Source organism: Carassius carassius, chromosome 15 (genome assembly GCF_963082965.1).
Source record: "Carassius carassius chromosome 15, fCarCar2.1, whole genome shotgun sequence".
NCBI lineage: Eukaryota > Metazoa > Chordata > Actinopteri > Cypriniformes > Cyprinidae > Carassius > Carassius carassius.
The window spans coordinates 20,681,584-20,702,183 of NC_081769.1; the positions used below are offsets into that span (position 1 = coordinate 20,681,584).

At 38.0% G+C, this 20,600-nt stretch overlaps 1 protein-coding gene across 2 annotated transcripts; it reads right to left on the minus strand.

Moving 5' to 3' along the window:
- Positions 1-255: 255 nt before the first annotated feature.
- Positions 256-20,481, minus strand: LOC132158490 (transmembrane protein 245-like). Of its 2 annotated transcripts, XM_059567923.1 has the most exons (18): positions 19,842-20,481; positions 18,210-18,327; positions 18,011-18,106; positions 17,813-17,935; positions 15,336-15,527; positions 15,090-15,259; positions 13,513-13,536; positions 9,495-9,599; positions 9,292-9,374; positions 9,109-9,199; positions 7,389-7,487; positions 7,176-7,307; positions 6,976-7,098; positions 6,747-6,892; positions 3,691-3,791; positions 2,310-2,484; positions 1,896-2,090; positions 256-1,797 (listed from the first exon to the last, which is right to left on the minus strand). In XM_059567923.1, exons 1-18 carry the CDS (start codon positions 20,433-20,435, stop codon positions 1,752-1,754), a joined length of 2,613 nt encoding a protein of 870 aa, XP_059423906.1. In that variant the 5' UTR covers positions 20,436-20,481; the 3' UTR covers positions 256-1,751. The 2 variants fall into 2 exon arrangements, with proteins under 2 accessions (XP_059423906.1, XP_059423907.1); XM_059567924.1 differs by lacking the exon at positions 13,513-13,536.
- Between the last annotated feature and the right edge of the window lie 119 nt (positions 20,482-20,600).

The following is a 20,600-nucleotide window of genomic DNA, read 5'->3' on the forward strand; positions in this document are numbered from 1 at the left end:
CTCTGGGACTTTTTATATCACTCTGCTTGTTTTGAGATATGTCCAGCTGCAGACCCACAGCGTTATACTAAAAGAAAAGTTACTTATTGATGGACGTATAATGTGCGCTTTGAACGTCGATCATTTCAACATGACTGTGATAATGGTTTAAAATCAGCTCAGGAATTGCAGTGGGTTGCAACATCCAATTCCCCAAATGAGTCTGATAAAACACAATTAAATTTCACACAACCAGAAAGACAGCGAATACAGATGTACCCAATTAAAAATGTAATCAGTTTTATTAAAACAATTTAATAGTGTTGCGTATGAACAAAACAAACACTCAGTCTTTTTTTGTATTTCACATAATAAAAAATAAAACCATGCTTCTTTTTTTTCTTTAACATATAGCTATTACATCAATTAACTATAAATCATATTTCTCTTATTTGGCATGAACTCAAAAAAGTGCATACACTTTCAGTCTTCAGTGACGTCTTTAACAGAATATTTGAAGACTTTTTGAATAACCTAGCCTAAATAAAGGGGAAACAGCAGAGTGAGTACATTATCTATTCAGTGCAATGTATTGAAGCTTGACACACAGGTTCTCTTATTAACAAGCTGATATCATTTCTGCCAGCAGCATTTGGTCATTTAGCTCTACCTAAACTGTATCTCGTCTAAATGGTTAAAAGATGATTGTTTATAATGTTTGAGCACTGAACAACAGTACTGCATTTACAAAAAGGAATAACCACATACATTATTACAAAACAGGGATTTTAACATCCTTCCTAAACAGGAAGCTTTGCACGAGACGTGAAATAAAATCCAAGCAGATATAGAAATGCATATGTAAGAAAGAGTAGTACATAAACATCTCTATGTACTTTACACAAATTCAGTCTATAGCCAACAGAAACAAAAAAATAACTGTTAAGACGCTTGAGGTAATATGAACGTAAACTGGTAAAAAAAAAACACAAACATGACAAATACAGAACTGCGGAGATGCAAAAACTAGTTTAAGTTAGTGTCATTGTTATTTCTGAGATAGAATTTGTTCATAAACAAATCAAATCTTCAGCTTGAATGAGATTATTTGTATTGGTCAGCGCTGCTCAGTCCTGACTCTGCAGGAAGGTACAGTAGATCTCCAGGAACAAAGACAAAGATAAAACACTTTAAACAGGTGTTTAAATAGTCAAATCTGAGAGTAAATTCCTTTCATTAACACAAACTTAACCATTTACATGACAATGACAACAGTACCACACAAAACCACAATATGGGATAAATAATCAGTACTGCCAGATAAACAAAAAATAATCAGTGATCTAATAGGCTGAAAACATGCTCCACAGAGTGGGACCCTGGTGGATTGTTACAGTAAAGCACGATGTAAACGTAGTATTGTTAGTGTGCTAACTTATACTAGCATCGTGGCACTGGCATAATTCACAAGTACAGTGCTAGACAACGCACAGGCGTGCTAACTAAACTTTGCACTGGAGTGTGCAAGCTGCATAGCTTTTTTTGAGCCCGGTATCCCAGCATTACCCAAATTTAGCATCACAGTGCTAAATGCTAAATGAACTGTAAGCACAGAGGTCGACATCAAGGGGCATCAATATTCTAAGTGTTATGAGAACCACAGATCTCTTAGGGTGAAGATATTAAAAAAGTACCCTCTTTTATAGTGTATGGGATACACAAGAGAAGGGGGGGCTGTTAACAAGTGTAACAGGCTGCTGCTCAAACGCCTTTCATTCATCTCTTTTCCTCAGCTGCATTGGGGTTTCTGAGAATGACCTGAGAATTGAACAGAAAGAGAGTTTGAAAGGTAATTACAATGATTAAGTAGTTAATTTAGGCTGAAAGCAAATCAAAAGATAATAGACTGTAATCACCTGCCATGATGTAGAGGGAAGTGGCTCTGCACTGGCGTTGTCTGACTGCTGCTAGGGCTCATTAGCATTGCGCTGTAGATGTTGGATGCCACCACCAGTATGCAAAGCAGGATGGGACCAAAGATGGCACCCTCCAAACCTAAATAGTACGCTCCACCTGCTACCGCAAGGCCGGTCAGATACGGGTGTCCACCTCTGCATATACACATAATATTAATGCAAATTATGGGAGGGTGTGGTATACAAATATATACAAACGAACTGAGAACAAATGTTGTTGATAGAGACTGAAAAATAAAACCAAACTCCCAACAAAATTCAAAGAGGAATATTCTGGGTTAGTGAATAAAGACGAAATGGTAAACTGTCCGTTTGGCTGACATTTGGACTTCAAGTAAAAAAAGTCAAACACACCCTGATATATCAGAGTATATGGCCGTGTCCACAAAGTATGTTGGCAGCAGATGGCAGAAGAGCAGCAGCAGAGCTTTAACTCCCTCTGCCTGTGCCAGCCACAAATCCAACACCGCTGGCAGTGCCGCCCAGTACGTCCCCAAAAACGGCACCGCACCTAAGATTGCTGCCATTGCTGCAGAGAGACAAAGACAGACAAAAATGAGAACATAACCTTGGGGTCAGCAAGATTTTATTTTAAGTCATTTAAGCTCACCAAGGCTATAATATAATATACTATAATATTGGTAAATATTATTACAATTTAAAATAACAGTATTCTATTTTAATGTAATTTAGAATGTCATTTATTTTTGGGGGGATGGCAAAGCTGAATTTTCTGCAGTCATTACTCCAGTATTTAATGTCTCATTATTCTTCAGAAATTATTCTAATATGCTGATTTGCTCAAGAAAAATACTTATTATAAACTATAAAAAGATGAAAACCGACAAGTAATTTTTGTGGAAAAAGAATTCTTGGATGAATAAAAAAAAAAAAAAACAACTTTGAAATAGACATTATAATTTTCCTCACAAAATGAACAAAAAGGACCGTTTTACACCACATGCAAATAAATGTAAAAAATTATAATTTGTCACCTATATTTACAGGATACAGCTTTCACACAGTGTGCATAAGCAGCTGCTGACAGTTTTAAAGGTGCAGTAGGGAATGCTAACTTTACCCTTATAGCACTGAACTTGAACGTCCATTCAAATCCACACACCCCTTTTTTTTTTTTTTTTTTTTTTTGCAGAAGTATGCAAATACACATGCTGACAGGCAGGTAGGAAAGTCAATTTGATTGGACAAACATTTCTTAGTCCTACTCCTTTCACAGAATATATAAATTAGTGCAGTCAAACGATTAATCGCAAAAGTTTTTGTTTACATAAAATATGTATGCATACTGTTTATTTATTATGTATATATAAATACATAAGTATATATTTTGAAACTATTTACATGTATATACATTTTATATATTTACATTATTATATTCTATTCTAACATTTTTCTTAAATACATTCATGTATGTGTTTGTATTTATAAATTCATAATAATTATACACAGTACACACTCATATATCATGTAAAAAATCACCTATTGCACCTTTAACAGCCATTTTTTCATTTAAATTAGATTTGCAACAGACCATATTTATAATGACTTTTTAAAATATAATAGAAATACTCCAAGACGACATCCAGATACCTGATATTTTCTATTCAGAGCTGCAACACAAACACTGTCAGTGTGAACATGCAGAACATGTGGTGGGAAACATGCCTAAGACAGGAAGACGAGAGTCTTTTATGTCTGTTTATTTTAATCTCACCTGAGGGGATGAAGACGATGTTGATGCCAAATATTGTGTGAGTAAGCCAAGTATAAAGGCCATAGAATCCAGCCATCTTCAGAGAAGCATCAAACACACCCCTGTACAGAAAACAGAGTTAGACAGAGGGCTGTTCTCCCCTCAGTTAGCCTAAAACTGACTGGAGTCAGAGTCAATCAGTTTCTCTGTGATCGCGCTCATGAAAACAGGTCTAATGGAACATCTCTGTGCATTCTGGGTGACGGCAGCATCAGCAAACACACTGAGCTGAGACAGAAAACTGTGAATTCCTCTCCTCGTTTCACTTTCACAGCTTCTGGCATTGTCTATGAAGGGAAATGTGCTTGTGAATGTAACTTTTTTTATCCAAGCCAATTACATTATGCAAATTTCTACTGGAGAAACCTGAAGTTAAGCATCATGCTCAAAGACACCACAGTGCTACCTACAGCAGATCTGTGACCCCATTCATTCTCCATTTTCTGGGTCACCCTTACCTGCAGATGACTGAACCCTCCAAATTTTTAACCAGCATATTATTCCCAGTCAATTTCACGCCCATTTCAGTTCCGATCATGATTGCTGTTAAATGATCTGTTCAAATGGGGAAATGGCAGAAAAAGCAGAACAGTCTTGCCCTCTTGTGGTGATCACGAAGTACAGTATATATTACTGGTGTTAATGGCATAGTTCAGCCAATAGTCATTTACTCACCCTAGTGTCATTCCAATCCTCTACAAATGTCTTCTACAGAACACACAAAAAAAGATATTTCGACACACACAAAAAAAACACATTCGACCCAACTGACTTTTACTCTATCAAAAAAAAAAAATCTAAATATCTTCTTTTGTGTTCCACAGAAGAAAGAAAATTATACACATCTGGAATGACATGAGGTTGAGTAAATGATGACAAGATTTTCATTTTTTTGGTTAAATCTCTATATCATCTCATGTCTGCTTCCCTCATGTTTATATATATATATATATATATATATATACTTCCACTGCAAGTGCATTACAAAATATTGCCTTTACTTTTACAAACTGATTGACAATTCAGAGTTATTGCTAGCGAGGATATTGTTGTTTTACTTTTAATATGCCTTTCCAACTTCCAAGGTGGTCGCGGGATGATTTAGGGGTGGGCGATATGGAAGAAAATATAATATCACAAATTTATTTTTATTTTATTTTTTTAGAAATATCACGATCCACGGTTTATCACAATTATTTGTCATTTTTGCAAGTTGTCTGAGCAGCCAAAACTAATTTCCCTATTATAAGTCTTTCAAGGTATCAAAAAAAAGGCAGATATTTAGCTCAAAGTGGGCAAAGATAGAAAAATCTGTGTCATTATTTTATCTTTGTTATTAAATATAAGAACAAATATACAGTCGTGGCCAAAAGTTTTGAGAATTACATAAATATTAGTTTTCAAAAGGTTTGTTGCTAAACTGCTTTTAGATCTTTGTTTCAGTTGTTTCTGTGATGTACTGAAATATAATTACAAGCACTTCATACGTTTCAAAGGCTTTTATCGACAATTACATGACATTTATGCAAAGAGTCAGTATTTGCAGTGTTGGCCCTTCTTTTTCAGGACCTCTGCAATTCGACTGGGCCAATTCTGGGCCAAATCCTGACTGATAGCAACCCATTCTTTCATAATCACTTCTTGGAGTTTGTCAGTATTAGTGGGTTTTTGTTTGTCCACCCGCCTCTTGAGGATTGACCACAAGTTCTCAATGGGATTAAGATCTGGGGAGTTTCCAGGCCATGGACCCAAAATTTCAACATTCTGGTCCCCGAGCCACTTAGTTATCACTTTTGCCTTATGGCACGGTGCTCCATTGTGGTGGAAAATGCATTGTTCTTCACCAAACTGTTGTTGGATTGTTGGAAGAAGTTGCTGTTGGAGGGTGTTTCGGTACCATTCTTTATTCATGGCTGTGTTTTTGGGCAGAATTGTGAGTGAGCCCACTCCCTTGGATGAGAAGCAACCCCACACATGAATGGTGTCAGGATGCTTTACTGTTGGCATGACACAGGACTGATGGTAGCGCTCACCTTTTCTTCTCCAGACAAGCCTTTTTCCAGATGACCCAAACAATCAGAAAGGGGCTTCATCGGAGAATATGACTTTGCCCCAGTCCTCAGCAGTCCATTCACTGATGGCTGCACGCGTTTCTTTGCAGGTCACCATGGTTAACAATGGAAGAACAATGATTTGAAGCATCACCCTCCTTTTAACATGTCAAGTCTGCCATTCTAACACAATCAGCCTGACATAATGATCTCCAGCCTTGTGCTCGTCAACATTCTCACCTGAGTTAACAAGATGATTACTGAAATGATCTCAGCAGGTCCTTTAATGACAGCAATGAAATGCAGTGGAAAGGTTTTTTTGGGATTAAGTTAATTTTCATGGCAAAGAAGGACTATGCAATTCATCTGATCACTCTTCATAACATTCTGGAGTATATGCAAATTGCTATTATAAAAACTTAAGCAGCAACTTTTCCAATTTCCAATATTTATGTAATTCTCAAAACTTTTGGCCATGACTGTACACATTACAACTACACATAATATAGAAATAAAACAAACAGTGCTTTATTTTCAGGTACAAAAGGTGTATTTAGCAGGAGCATTCAAGAAACGGAATCAACAAATATCAAAATAAAACACTTTATAAACCGATTCCTAAAGCAACTGTATTAAAGTTCTTCAGTCAAGAGCTGTAAGTGATTTTTCTTGTTTTGTTGTTTTATTAATGTTAAAGGAATAGTTCTGTCTGTCAATTCTGTCATAGTGTTTTATTTTTATACCATCATTTAATCACTCAAAAGTAGTTTTAAACTTGAATTAGTTTCTTTTTCTGCCGAACATACTGTAAATGCTATTTTGAAGAATGTGGAAAACCAAACAGTTGATGGTCCACAGCGACTTCAATACAATTTTTCAGCGTGGACCAGCAACTGTTTGGATACGCAGATTCTTCAAAATATGAAGGATCTTGGTAAACCACAGATCCATATGGACATGGTGTACCTGATAGCCTCTTCCACAGACTGTCCTACAATGTTTGAAGAGGGTCCAGGTTGGGAGAGGGGTGTGAGGCTGATAACCCATTTCACAGGTTTATAGTATTCGCCACTGGAGCTCAGCAGGTAAAAAAGCGTGGTCAGAAAAATCACCTATGCATCCAGAACAACTATTAGTATTTAAAACCACCACTAATATCCAGTCCCATCAATCAGATTGTGTATGTGTGTATTACCAGAGACAGGGCGAAGTTGAGCAGTGCGGAGCCGCTATGGAACAGTACGGTGACTAGCGTGGTTGTTGTGGATATCAGCAAGCCAACATTTCGACTCATCACCACCCACAGAGACTCCAATATCTAGCGCAGAAGACAACATATTCATCAGTCTGTCAAACAAAGACACTCCCCACCACACACACACACTGGAGCCTAACCGAGAGCAGCGTCTCGATATTCTCCTGAACGAATGAGGCGATGTCCTGCCAGTCCAGTATGTCCCCCAGCCAGCTGTTCTGCCTGTGCATATGTAGCTTGAGTCCACGGGGTCGTCCAGACTGAGTCATGTTCTACAACACAGAAACACAGGCTGGAATACAACCAACAACATGTCAGTGAGTGTGTGTAACTGAGTAAGGTTTTGTTATTACCTTCACAATCCAGGACTGATAGAGACGGTCCCACAGTTCCAGAACTTGTTTCTCAATCACAGCTGTGTTGTTTACTTTATCACCCAACATCTTATGAAGCTACAACACACACACACACTAAAAATCACTCACATAATAAATGATTCATTCAGCTTTACAGAGACATACTGTAAAACATAAACGGTTAAAGGCATGCCCATAAAATTTTATTTAAAGATTTAATTTAATAATTAAATTACTTAAATGTTATTTCAGAAAAGAAAAGAAAAAAAATTCATGTTTAATGAAAATGCAATAACTTTACCTCTGAAACAACTTTTTAAACCCTACTGTCAATATCTTTATGATTTTTTTCCTCATAACTAACCAAAACTGGTCACGTGAATATGCACATGCTTGTGAAAAAGAAGTGCACTGAATTATTGCACACTTGTAGCATACTTAAAATCTTAAAAGCATTTTTTTTAAATGCACTTGCAGCTAATATAATTGAAATAAATGAAATAAAAGGCCACTTAAGTTTACTTGAAAAGAGGACATTTGTAATAATGTCAAATTAAAATATTTGCTGTAACGTACATTCTAAATCATTTTTAATAATCTGTAGTGTGTTATTCAGTATTGCATTTAAAGTGAATATATTTTTAATGTCCTTAATTGCAGCTTCATCATTACAAATATATTTAAATACATGACAAATAGGTTTCAAGAGATTCAAATATATTTTAGTACAATATAGTGTCAGTACATTCAGTAGTACACTTTAACAATATTTCAAGGACAAAATTAGTAATTATAAAATTACATACAGTATAAAGAAAGAAGTTACGTGGATAAAGCACCCTAAAGTTTGGAAAATTGCATTAAAGGAGCATTGCGTAGGTTCTGAAATTTCTAACCGTTACTGACACCAGTGGCCGTTAGAGGAACTGCAGCCAGTCTCATGCTCGTTCTCAGTGCGCACGCTCTTTTTTTTTTTTTTACTTACGAGGAGTGTCCGTGGGTGTCTGAATTGTGCTCGAGGCTGGTCGCTTCTTTCCATCCGCAGAGTCCATTTGAAAACACTATTGCCGCTGCTTACTATAATGGCTGGCGAGCCGTACGGTTGTAAGCCCAAGTAGACGAGAACATGCATGACGTCACATTTTGTGAATTTCCACGCCAATTCGGGCCCGACTCCTCCACACACATTTGAGCCTACAGGCTGATAGAGGCAACCGTGGTGGACAGTCGAGGTGTCATTCTTTTTTTTACATCATGGTTGGCTCATACATGTACAAATGAAAACTCTATCTTAAAGATTTTTTTTAAGTAAAAACCTCCACATAGCTCCTTTAAATATATATATTAACTTGCAATTAAGAATATATTATTTCCATAATTAGTCATCTTTTTTTTATAGCAGCCTATGCTAAAGTGCTCTTCTTTTCCACAAGGGCCTATTCAAAATAATGCAAACAACGTTTTGAGGACAATGGCACATGAGAACATTTTCAGTGAATAACTTGCAGTTGGTTTCCCTCCCAAAGCAATCATATTACTACAGAAGTCTTGGAATATATCCCAAGATTCATATTAATTACTTTTATGGTTTTCGTAATGGTGCTTTTTTGTCATTTCACAGCCCTTGGTCAGCATTCAATTTAATTTTATCTGTCTTTTCAAATGTTATGAATGTTGTTCCATATAGCTTCAACAGCACTCATCTCTTAACTCCGACCTTATGTGTGATCCATTCTCTCCCATGTTGGTAAACATTTGTGGCAGCAGAGTTTAGAGCTTTCTGGACAACTTGGGCCTCTGGGAGCCAACTACACCACACACAAACACACACAGTCAGTTTCGCAACATTTCGAGAAGATTCCTAACTTCCAGTGAGAGACAAGTATGTGTTTCAGCTTACTTGGCCCACTCTGGGTGGTTGGACACAGTCTCATTGATCAAGTTACTGGTGACCTCTATGATATGAACACTCTCTTGGTGCACCTGTGAACAAAAATACAATTGGTGAGAGATCATGCGTACAGAGCATGGGATAAGTCACGGATCACGTCCGTCACGCAGTGGAATAATCGTCCCAAGGACAGTGGCTTGGAAACACGGTACCATAGCTGTGAGCAGCAAGGCCATGAGCAGTGTGCCAGTTACCAGCAGGAAGATAATGAAAATACTGATCAGCTTATCCAAAGAGCGCTCCAGCCACACTATCATCTGCAAAGAAGGAGAGAAAAAGAGTTCAGTAAGTTTCCACAAACAAATCTGATCATACATGCAAGTGTGTGACAACACAGAAACCTTCTTCCCTCTGCCAAACCTGAGGAACAATGTTGTGTTCTTTGGTTATGAATACTTAAAAGTAAAATGCTCACCTCTTTCAGTGAAACAATAAAGTTCACCCAACAAGGAGAAATATTATCCTTGTGTTTTTCCCACAGTATTTCAAGTACTCTTGCACAATTGCATTGTGTGAAGAAGAGACAGAAATTAAGATTAAAGGGGTGGTTGACTACTTTTTCTAGGCTTGATTGTGTTTATGGGGTGCAGTCTAATATGTATTACTTTTCCCATAATTTACCTTTATTTTACACCGCTCTGTCCCTTCTCCTATGAATGCTCCGATGAATTCCTGGTTTTTATGAAGCCCCTCCCTCAGATATACGCAATGGGCTCAGATTGGTTAGCTGGCCCAGTATATTGTGATTTGCTAAACGCCTAGTGTAATCCAGAAAGGCCACGCCCCTCACCTCACAGCCTCGCTCCCTTTGTTGCATGTTCCCAGGGGAGGGGTTTATGTCAATTTCAGGGTTTGTGATGTCACCAATCCAGGAAGTAACTCGTTGTAGTCACTACATTAAACTGCCACAATTTTAAAAGACAATATACACATTACCTAAGGTTAAAAAAGTAAAAATCACAATCAACCACCCCTTAAAAATAAAGTTTCCCTTTAAAATATTAACAGAAGGTCCAGAAGTTCAGTTATGCAGCCTAAATTGCGTTTTTAGATAGAACCCTGTGAAAATATTAATAGTAAACATCATGATGAAAACCAAAATCATGCTGACCTTTTTTTTAAACCGCTCTGACATCTGCTAACTTGTTGGATGACTAAGCAAGACTATCTGCTGAGTGAATGGGCTAACAGCAATGCTGATGATCATCTTGTCAGGAAACAGTGAGGGGTTGCAAACAGGAGGAGGTGGGCATATTTTTGTTTTTGGCAGGTGGACTCGGTTTCTCTGCTCACCCAGCTTCTGTCGGCCCTGCGGGCGGCACTTGCATATTTAATCATGTTCTCTGGTTCCGTTAGTGCTATAAATGTTAACATCACACACAAACCTGGTAATGTTGATGAAGGATTAGTTTATTCTGTTAATAAAATTGAAAAAAAAAGTCTAAAAGAAAATAATTACTCCTCTAAGACTAATATGCAGTTTAAAAGCAATGCTGGCAAATGCAGCAGGATTCCTGAGGGGAGGGACATACTATCAGACCTGAAAATAACTTCACCATCTGCTCCTGACAAGCCACAGTCAGACTCATCTTAATCTGACGCAACCCATGAGATGCTACTGTACATGGAACATTTACAACGGCATAAATCAGATAATAATACAAAGAACAAAAACAATAAAGCTATTTGGAACTTTGTAATATTTGTAATATTTGTATTTGAACTTTGTAATATTTGTAATATTTGTGAAATCTAATTTATTCCTTTGATGGCAAAGCTGAATTTTCAGCATCCATTAATCCAGTCTTCAGCACCACAAGATCCTTCAGAAATCTGTCTAATACGTTGATTTGGTACTCAAGAAACATTTACTATTAACATTAGGGGTGCACGATATATATCGGCCGATTATTAATGCGCATCTCGTCAGTAAAGCGATTTCACATAAACCAGCTTTTACTACATGGCGCCGTTGTTAACTGACAAGCTGCGCAAATCCACGTTCATTATCAGCTTGGATTTGCGCATCTTGTCAGTTAACAACGGCTCCGTGTAGTAACAGCTGCTCTATGTGAAATCACGAACCTGATGATATTTACCGCTGATTAGATAACCGGTGTTCTGTCAATTTATCCTACGCTGTCAGATTTTCCTACCTCCCACTAAAACAGTGGGTAGTACAATTCGACAACAAAAAATGCTACTGTAAAGTTATGGTTTATTAACTACACCTACCACAACCCTAAACCTACCCTTATTAAAGTACTGCAAATACAGTGATTATGTGTAATATTCGTAGTTGTGGCTAGAAGGGATACAGCTACAGGAAACCAACAATAACTATTATTTTCTACCAATTAGATTGCGTTTTTATTAAAGTCTACACCATACCCCAACCCTAAACCTAGCCTTACAGTAATGCAGATACATTAAATATCATTGTTTAGCATGAGAAAAAAGGACGCGATATTGATGTGCGCATGCGCAGTAAACCCGGATAGGAAAATCTGACGGGTAGGATAAAAGTTCAGGATATCGGCTTTACTGACTAGATGCGCATCATTAATCACTGGCCGATATATATCGTGCACCCCTAATTAACATTGTTCCACACACTCTCAAAAATCAAAACATCACAAGCGAGATGGAAACCGTGTAAGCAATTTACTGAAAAAAAGTAAACCAAAAAAAAAAAAACAAGGCATCAAGGCTAGGGCTGCTCCGATCACGATCGGCCGATCGTTATGCGCATCTCGTCAGTAAAGCCGGTTCTCTAATCAGCGGTAAATTCCCTCAGGTGCGTGATTTCACATAGAGCAGCTGTTACTACACGGAGCCATTGTAAACTGAGAAGATGCGCAAATAAACGCTGGAAATGAACGTGGATTTGCGCAGCTTCTCAATGCCAAGCTCCAATTTGATGTATACTATTCATTGCTTTAAATGTAGATGTTGTGGTCATTTTTTCTTTATTACTTTATATTGTTATATCTTGTCAAGCCGGATATTGATATTGTGCTCCCATTAGTGACACTCACGCGGTGTTTGCATCCTTTTATTACAGATGAAGTGAATTAAATGCAATATTTGTCAAATACACAGATGTTTCAGAAACATTTTCATGAGCAACAGAAACTCTTTTTATATACTGCTTGACATGTGGTGAATCTGGCCAATCGTGAAACAGCTGTGTCGTCCTCAGCACATCTGCAGTCGCTCTGGAGAAACAGGTGACAGTCATGTGGAGTCTCAAGTTGGACAAAATTTCTAACCAAAGTCGAACGCACCTTTCGTTAGCTTGGCATTGAAAATGGTCAGCATGTGACCAAAAAGTTTGCCTTGTTTGTTTTCAGTAAATTGCTTGCACTGCTTTCATCTCGCTTGAGACTTTTAGATTTTTGAGTGTGTGCGGCATTTTTTCAGGTATTGTACTTTTTTCTGGAAACTTTTTTTTTCTATGCACCTCGGTTGGATTGTTCTGAAGGTGCGGTGATTCTCTGGATGTTTTTCTATTTTTATTGTTGAAACCATGAAACATTTTTTAAGGATTCTTCAATACATAGAAAGTTCAAAAGATTTACAACTTTGTAATTTTTCATCAATTGAATTAGGCCTGTGTAGTGTGCATGTAGAGCACTGCAAAACATTCACTTCTACCTTTACAGGTAGGCAGCTCACTAGTTCTTGGGGCAAAGCTTGTGTGTCTACTTAAAACCAAACCGAAGAAAACCCCTTTACCAAACCCACCCACACCTGAAATACTCCACAACGCCACCAGCCTTGGTCTCACAGACCAAAGCATCCCCTCTCTCAAACCTCCATTCCCAGTATCGGTTCTCTTCCTGCATGCATCTCACACACTCTGAAGGCAACCAACCCAACACATCTAGAGCTGTGGAACAGACCGTGGACTTCCTCAGGGTTTTGTTCTGCATGTTTTCTGACAGTTAGTATGTCAGCATTTCAGTCACATCCAGAGTCACACGCTCCTTTCCACAGCACAAACAGCCATAAGCCAGTGAGCGAAGCAGAGCTCAAAGATGGAGGGGTGAAGTGGAGAGGGGGAAAGCATCACTCCAAAGCTTTTAATGGGAGCGCACACTGTCATTCTTTCATTCTCTTCCCCTTTTTTTTCTTTCTCTTGTATACCTGCCAGCAAAAATAATTTACCTGCTTGTTAAGCCAATGCCAGAGCTTTGTGGAGGGAGACAGAGAGACACACGGTTATTAGAAACAACCAATCAGTATCCAGGAAAGCAGCAAACATCGACGTGGTTTCAAGGCAAAAAACAGAACAAGATCGGACATTGACGTTACAAGCAGAGATTCTTATTGAACAATAAAGACAAGGTGTGATGTGGTGGCCTTTATTAAGGACAAAATAAATAACTGCTATGATTATCCTCTTTTGAGTGTCCTCATCTTTTTTTTACCTCATTTTATTCATGTGCAAATCGGTGGGCGAGGCTAAACATGCAGTGATGTAGGAGACAGCGTTGACCTTCTTCTGTGGAGGCGGTGCTTAGCCACACTATTATGTCATAAAGTGGCACATTCCACATCTTGTCTTTTTGGCAGATTGGCTCCAATGTAAGCTTCTTTTAGCCTTTACGAGAAAGTTTTGAGTTCTGAAACTTACAGATTTTTTTATATATGTCAAAAGATCAAGGGAATTATGATTTCAAGTTCATGACACCTTTAAATGGACTTCTGATATTTGAATTTTCCTCTGAGATCAAACTCACAACTCACAGCAAATGTATGTCTTGGATTGCTTGTGTAATTTATTTCATTGAAGGTCAGATTATAATTCTTACAATGTAATTGAAGTCATGTATTATTTTGTAGTTCCTTGTTTAGTCAGCAGTTACTAGCTAGTATTGTTCTCAAGCTAATATTACTCTCATTTGCTTCTTGGTGAGTGGTAATTTTGGAGCCTGCATGTTTTTAGTACATTTGCACATAAGAGCATGTGGGACTCAGCATGCTAAAGAATGAGAGAAGGCACAACTAAGTTAATCTACTGGATTTCTATGGGGTCAGGAAGGAGTGGGCAAATGCTTTCTAAGTGGTGTAGGATTTCATCTAGACTGACTGCAACATTGGGCTTTCATTCTCTTTAGACCGTCCAAAGATCAAACCCACTAAAATGAAAGTGACATTGGCATGAGTTGGGTCTTGAGATGACTTCCTCATGTCACAAACAATAGACAACAAAAAAAATGTAAAACTACCAAATCACTGTGCACGGACTTAAAATAGTTACTCTTGATTTGAACTGAGTACATGAGCAGATTTGAGAGACAGGAAATATGTACCAACTATTAGGTTAATAACATTTCCTTACAGAATTACTCTTTCACATTGAAAACCAATTCTGTTAAACATTCATTTAGTTCCCAAATGCCTCTACAAGTAATGATATAAACAGAAACATCCACATCTGCCCTTCATAGCTTTTATTCTGTCAGTTATGAATACTTCTTGTCTTAGTCATGTGAATAAAAGGGAATTAGCAAGCCACAACCACATTCAGTTCCTCTTTATAATCATAGATCTGTGTCACCTAAATGTGTGCATGTGGCGACAACTACCAGCAAGCAAGTGTTGTGAAGGATAGTGGGTCAGCAGACAGGTGAGTGCTTGTGTGTGTGTGTGTGTGTGTGTGTGTGTGTGTGTGTGTGTGTGTGTGTGTGTGTGTGTGTGTGTGTGTGTGTGTGTGTGTGTGTAACTATACAAGATATTACCTTAGTGTCGACCCGAAGCAAGAACTGAGCTAGGCCTTTGATTGGTCCAGGCAGCAGAGCATCCTGTCTGTCTTTTACAAATGTCTCAGAAGCGGCCCACCATTTCACTAGAGACCGCCAGATGAAGTCTTTCATCCCAAAATGGACAACCATCTTCTTCAGGGCCCAAACTGGAAAATATAACACCCATCCATGAAAACATGCATACTATCCTTGTGACCTGAGAACCATGAACACAAAATTTACCAGCAACAGGGATGGGAAGTAACTGTAAGATCCAGAGGTTGAGCCAGATCTGCACCAGCACTATAGCCCACGCAAGCAGCACAAAGTAAATATCACTGGCCTTCTCTTTGTGCTGGATTCCCCTGAAGTCTAGTCTGCTATGCCGCCGGGATGAGGGAATGCTAAAGAGTCTCTTCGGGGGGTCCATTGCTTCTGTTAGGGGCAGAAGAAATCTTTACTAATGATGATAGAATTGTCGTTACCATACAGGAATTTCTAACCTCAGTACCTTAAAAATATACTGACATTTGATAAAAATTTTGATGCCACAAGAAAAAAAATAAATTTTCTTTAAAAATTTACTTTGAACTATGAAGTATTTTTTATCAACTGAAACTGTCAGAAATTCCTTAGAGTGGATTTTTATAAAATAAGAAAAAAAGAATAGTATATTAATTATTTTACTTTACGCTGCTGTAGATTTACAATAAAGAGCTGGTGGAAAACTGCAAGGAAGGCTATTACTATGAAAACAGGCTGACAAAGGCTTCTCAGTACAAATCTAGTGAAATGCTAGTGATCGACCGATATTGATTTGTTTTATAACTGATACCAATACCAATTATTTGCATGTTTATGTGCCCGATAACTGATATGAAGAACCAATATTTATTAACTGCTATAAAGTAAATAAATGACTAAGTGAAGAAAGAACACACTTCACTTTGGTTTCTCCTCTTTTCATTCATCTTTTTTTTAAAGTGTTTAAAATTAGTCTTTCATGTTAAATTAAATTTTATATTACAACAATAAAAAACATTTTATTCATAAAAAGCATCAACAGCAACAACACTAATATTAACAATAAGCAAAATAAATGTAGATTGTCTAATGTTTTCAAATGGAGAAAATATATAAACTAACGTTTTAGTAGTTTTATAAGCTGTTTAATAGCTACAGAGTCAAGAATAATTCACTGGATAATGTAAATTCACTGAATAATATTCTCTGGAATATTGGAATATAACAAACAAAACATTGTATTTTATTGCATTTCTCAACTGGAATGTTATATCAAAATTATTAATAAATGTTTTGTCCTTCTAGATTATGAAATGCCTGCTGATAGCGCAGTTTATCTATGCAGTTACACAGAACTATACTCAAACTGTGATCACTCGCGGCGATAATAAATAATTTCCATTAAAAACAATTTATGTAGATGTTTATTAGCAAAATAATGGTTATATAGTAACCGTTAATACAAAATAAGCTTGTTTTAAACAAGTTTGTTAAAAGTTACATGCGATGGCCATGCTGGAGCATTTCCTGAGCATCAAACACATCAAACCAGTGAGTGAACAGCAATATGAAAGCGACTTCAAGAGACTAATGATGGAGCAAATTTACAACAGAGAGAGAATTAAATTCAGTCCTTTTTTCCAACATGCGCTCATTGATGGTTGTATTATTTAACTCATGCAAAGTTACGTCTTTATTGTCGTATTATCTGCGTGACTTTGACTTCACAGACAACAGAGAGAATTAAATTCAGCGCTTTTTTTTCCAACATGCGCTCATTCATGGCTGCATTTAAATTCAGGAAAAGTTACGTCTTTATTGGGACAGGATTTGATGTACAGTATTATTTAACATGACTCCGTGAGTTGGTCTCTATTTCTTAGAGCCAAGCAGGATAAACTACATATCAGGCATTAATTTAATGCATCTAATTTGTAAATAACTGGCTGTTACGTTAAATAAAGTTTACTAACTACAGCAAATCAAGTACCTGCACGCTGTTGTTGTTGTGGTCTCATCTCCCCTAAGATGCGCTACAATGGCGATCCAGCGCGCAATTCTCAAAACACCCACAAGATTGCTGGTTTTATCGGGAATCCAATATTACAAAACTGATATCCGATTATGATAAAATGCTTAAATATCGGGGGAAATATCGGTAAATCGATATATCAGATCGATATATGAAGAATGCTGGTAATCAAAAAAGTTGATGGCCCCCATTACCTTCCATAGTATTGCTTTCCCTACTATGGAAGTAATTTGTGCACAACAAGTGTTTGGTTCTACAAAATCCTTTAAAATATCTTTAATTTTTTTTTTTTGCGTTCAGCATAAGGTTTGGAACAGCATGAGGGCAAATAAATGATGACAAAGAAAAACGATTTCTTTAACTCATGGCAAATGAGACACTATAAACACAGGATCATGAGCTTCAAACATGTAAAAGAAAACAGTGCCCCACTTCACTCACATGCATGCAGCAAAATAGACTATATGCTTATTAAATAAAAATGCACACACTTCTGAAAGTCAGTCATAACCTGACCCACACAAAATCTTGCACATTTAAATCATTTCTGCAGAATCCCACAGATTATCCCTCAAAGTGGGAAAGAGCTCTGCAAATAACTTCAAACATCTACATGACTTTGAATTAACTCAGCATAAGTGGTCTGTTATCTTTTTTGTGTCACCTTTGGATGGTTCTTTGGTGCTCTTCTCTTCCTGGATCTTTTCAGCATGGCTGACATTACTGCAGGAGATTGCCATGAAGATTGTATTAGCAGCAAAGGAGAGCACCTGACCAGAGAGCTCACCTACACATAGAGAATAGAGGAGTAAGAGTCAGAGGACATCAAGAACAGAGGTAAATCAAGTGAGAGCCTCTTCACCTTTCCCTGGAACCGCTGGCTTCTCCTGAGAACCCACTATTAGCAGTAACACCACCACCACAAACACAGGCACACGCCAAGACCCTGTCAGAGAAACTGGGAAAGAGAGGATTTTTAGCATTCCTTCATTGACAGGACTGTAGGTCAATACTAAATCCCAAACAGAGCCATTCACCAGTTCAAAACAGAAAGGTCTTACCCATGTAGAAAATAAGTGCTGCCCATACAGGCACAGACAGTGTACGCAAGTAACCTTCCATTCCAGGCTTCCACTTAAATGCCACAGCCAACACATAGCCCACAACTAAAGTGCCAACCTGAGAAAAAGAAAGATAGAGAACACATGGGCATCTCTGGTAACCACTGTGCCTGCACCAAATATTTCCCACCAATCTATTTATAAATCACAAAAACCCTCAGTATGTTCACAGCCCTCACAGGCACTCAGAGGGTGTTATCAGCACACACTTCAATTAAGTGGGTCAAAGGAATTGTTTTACCAAATAAGAAAATCTGTCATATTTGTGTTATAATTATCACCAAAAAAAAGTATATAGTTTATCATTTCCTGGTTCCAGTTCTTTCAAAATAGAGCCAGTGTCCCCGCCAGCTTGAATATTTTTTTCTTATTATTAGGTGATCACAAGGTACTGCTGGATGGGGATTTTTGGGCCAAAGAACAATTTAGACTAATAATAAACCACATGACATGTAAGAATTAAATTAAGCACTAGAGAGAACTTAAAACTAAAAATCAAATACTGAGGTAATTAAATTGAAAGTCGGGGTGAAATTTAGACCTTTAGAGTTCTTGTAACCTTTAGAAGAACTTAAAATATGTCTTATGATCTATCATCTGGCCTGTGTGTAGCCTAAAAGACATATTTTTAGCATCTTGGGATGCCATGATCCAATTCCCATTCATATACTAAACATCAGTTCTAGATAAACTGACACCTCACATGGTCAGTTATGTTCATGAATACATTTCTATACAAACATATTTGCACATGGTTAGGTTGTCCAAAGCCAGATGTGGCAATACAGAGGTTGACAGATTTGCAATGCAGGTTAAATATATGTTTTTCTAATGGATGAAAGAAAGACAATGTGACACCCCATGATAGTGCTCAACACTAACAGAGAATAATTTAGCTTTAAACACAATATGTGACCCTGGACCACAAAACCAGTCATAATGGTAAAAAATTGATATTGCAATGTATTCATCATCTGATAGCTGAACGAATAATCTGATGTATGGTTTGTTAGGATAAGACAATATTTGGCCAACATACAACTATTTGAAAATCTAGAATCTGAGGGTGAAAAAAAATCTAAATATAGAAAATCGCCTTTAAAGTAGTCCAAATTAAGTTCTTCACAATGCATATGACTACTCAGAAATTAAATTGTGATATATTTTATGCTAGGAAATTTACAAAATATCTTCATGGAACATGATCTTTACTTAATATCCTAATGAATCTTTGCATAAAGTAAAAATAGATAATTTTGACCCATACACTGTATTTTTAACTATTGCTACAAATATACACGTGCTACTTAAGGCTGGTTTTGTGGTCCAGGGGGTCACATACAATATATAAGGCACTAATTATTATAATACCAAACTTTGTTGCAAAATGTAAGTTTCAAATAATTCTGAATGTTATAATATTATCATTAACAAATGTACATAAATTCATTAATTATTCTGTTATCTAAGTAGGAATGAAGTTGAAGTCCCTGTCCCACAAGTTACCACTCATCCACCTGTGCATTGTCTGACAGGAGGCGTGTCTCTGTCCCATTCAAAGACAGAACTCACCCACGCCGCGCTGAAACAATCCAGGCCGAGACAGATGACCGTACAGACGTGACTGAGGATCACCTGCATGCCAATGACGCTCCAGAACAGATAGAGGAAATAAAGTAGGGGAACACCGGCCCCAACAGCCAGCAGTACATTGAGCCGATCTATGACCAGTCCTCCCAGAGTTTCCACCCCGTAGTTCACGCACCACACCGGCACCAATAGAGTCCCAACCACTATCGGTGTGCCGCTGTCCTGCAGGCTGCTGAGCCAGGAGCGGCCGAGGCGGGCGAGCGAGTATTTGAAGGGGTGCAGGAAAGTGCCGCACAGCACCGCCCAAAGCAGCGGCCGCAGAAAAGCCTCCAGGATGAAGTAGACCAACACCGCTGCTCCGCAACAGATCGCCACGAAGATCATCGCTCCCGTGTTGTAGAAGGCCTGTTTGATGTTTTTGTCGAACTTCAGGGACGTCTGCTGGCTCAGTAGATGGCTCACCATCCCGACAGCTGGCTGAACGGTCTCGCTGAACGAGACGTAGTGTGGCCGGCTGGTGCGCGGGGTGTCCGGCTCGGTGGCCTCGCCTGGACCAGGGTCCTCTGTGTCTGCCATGCTCGCTGGCGTCGCTCCGTTTCAGTCCGGAGGATCCACTGGAACTGCGGGCTGGGCAAAGAGTGACGTAGCGTGTATGATGAAGTCTGGGAAATGTAGTCAAGTTACGGTGGTTTGCAGCCTACCACCCTTGTGTGTGTGTGTTGTTGTTGTTTTTGTTAATTT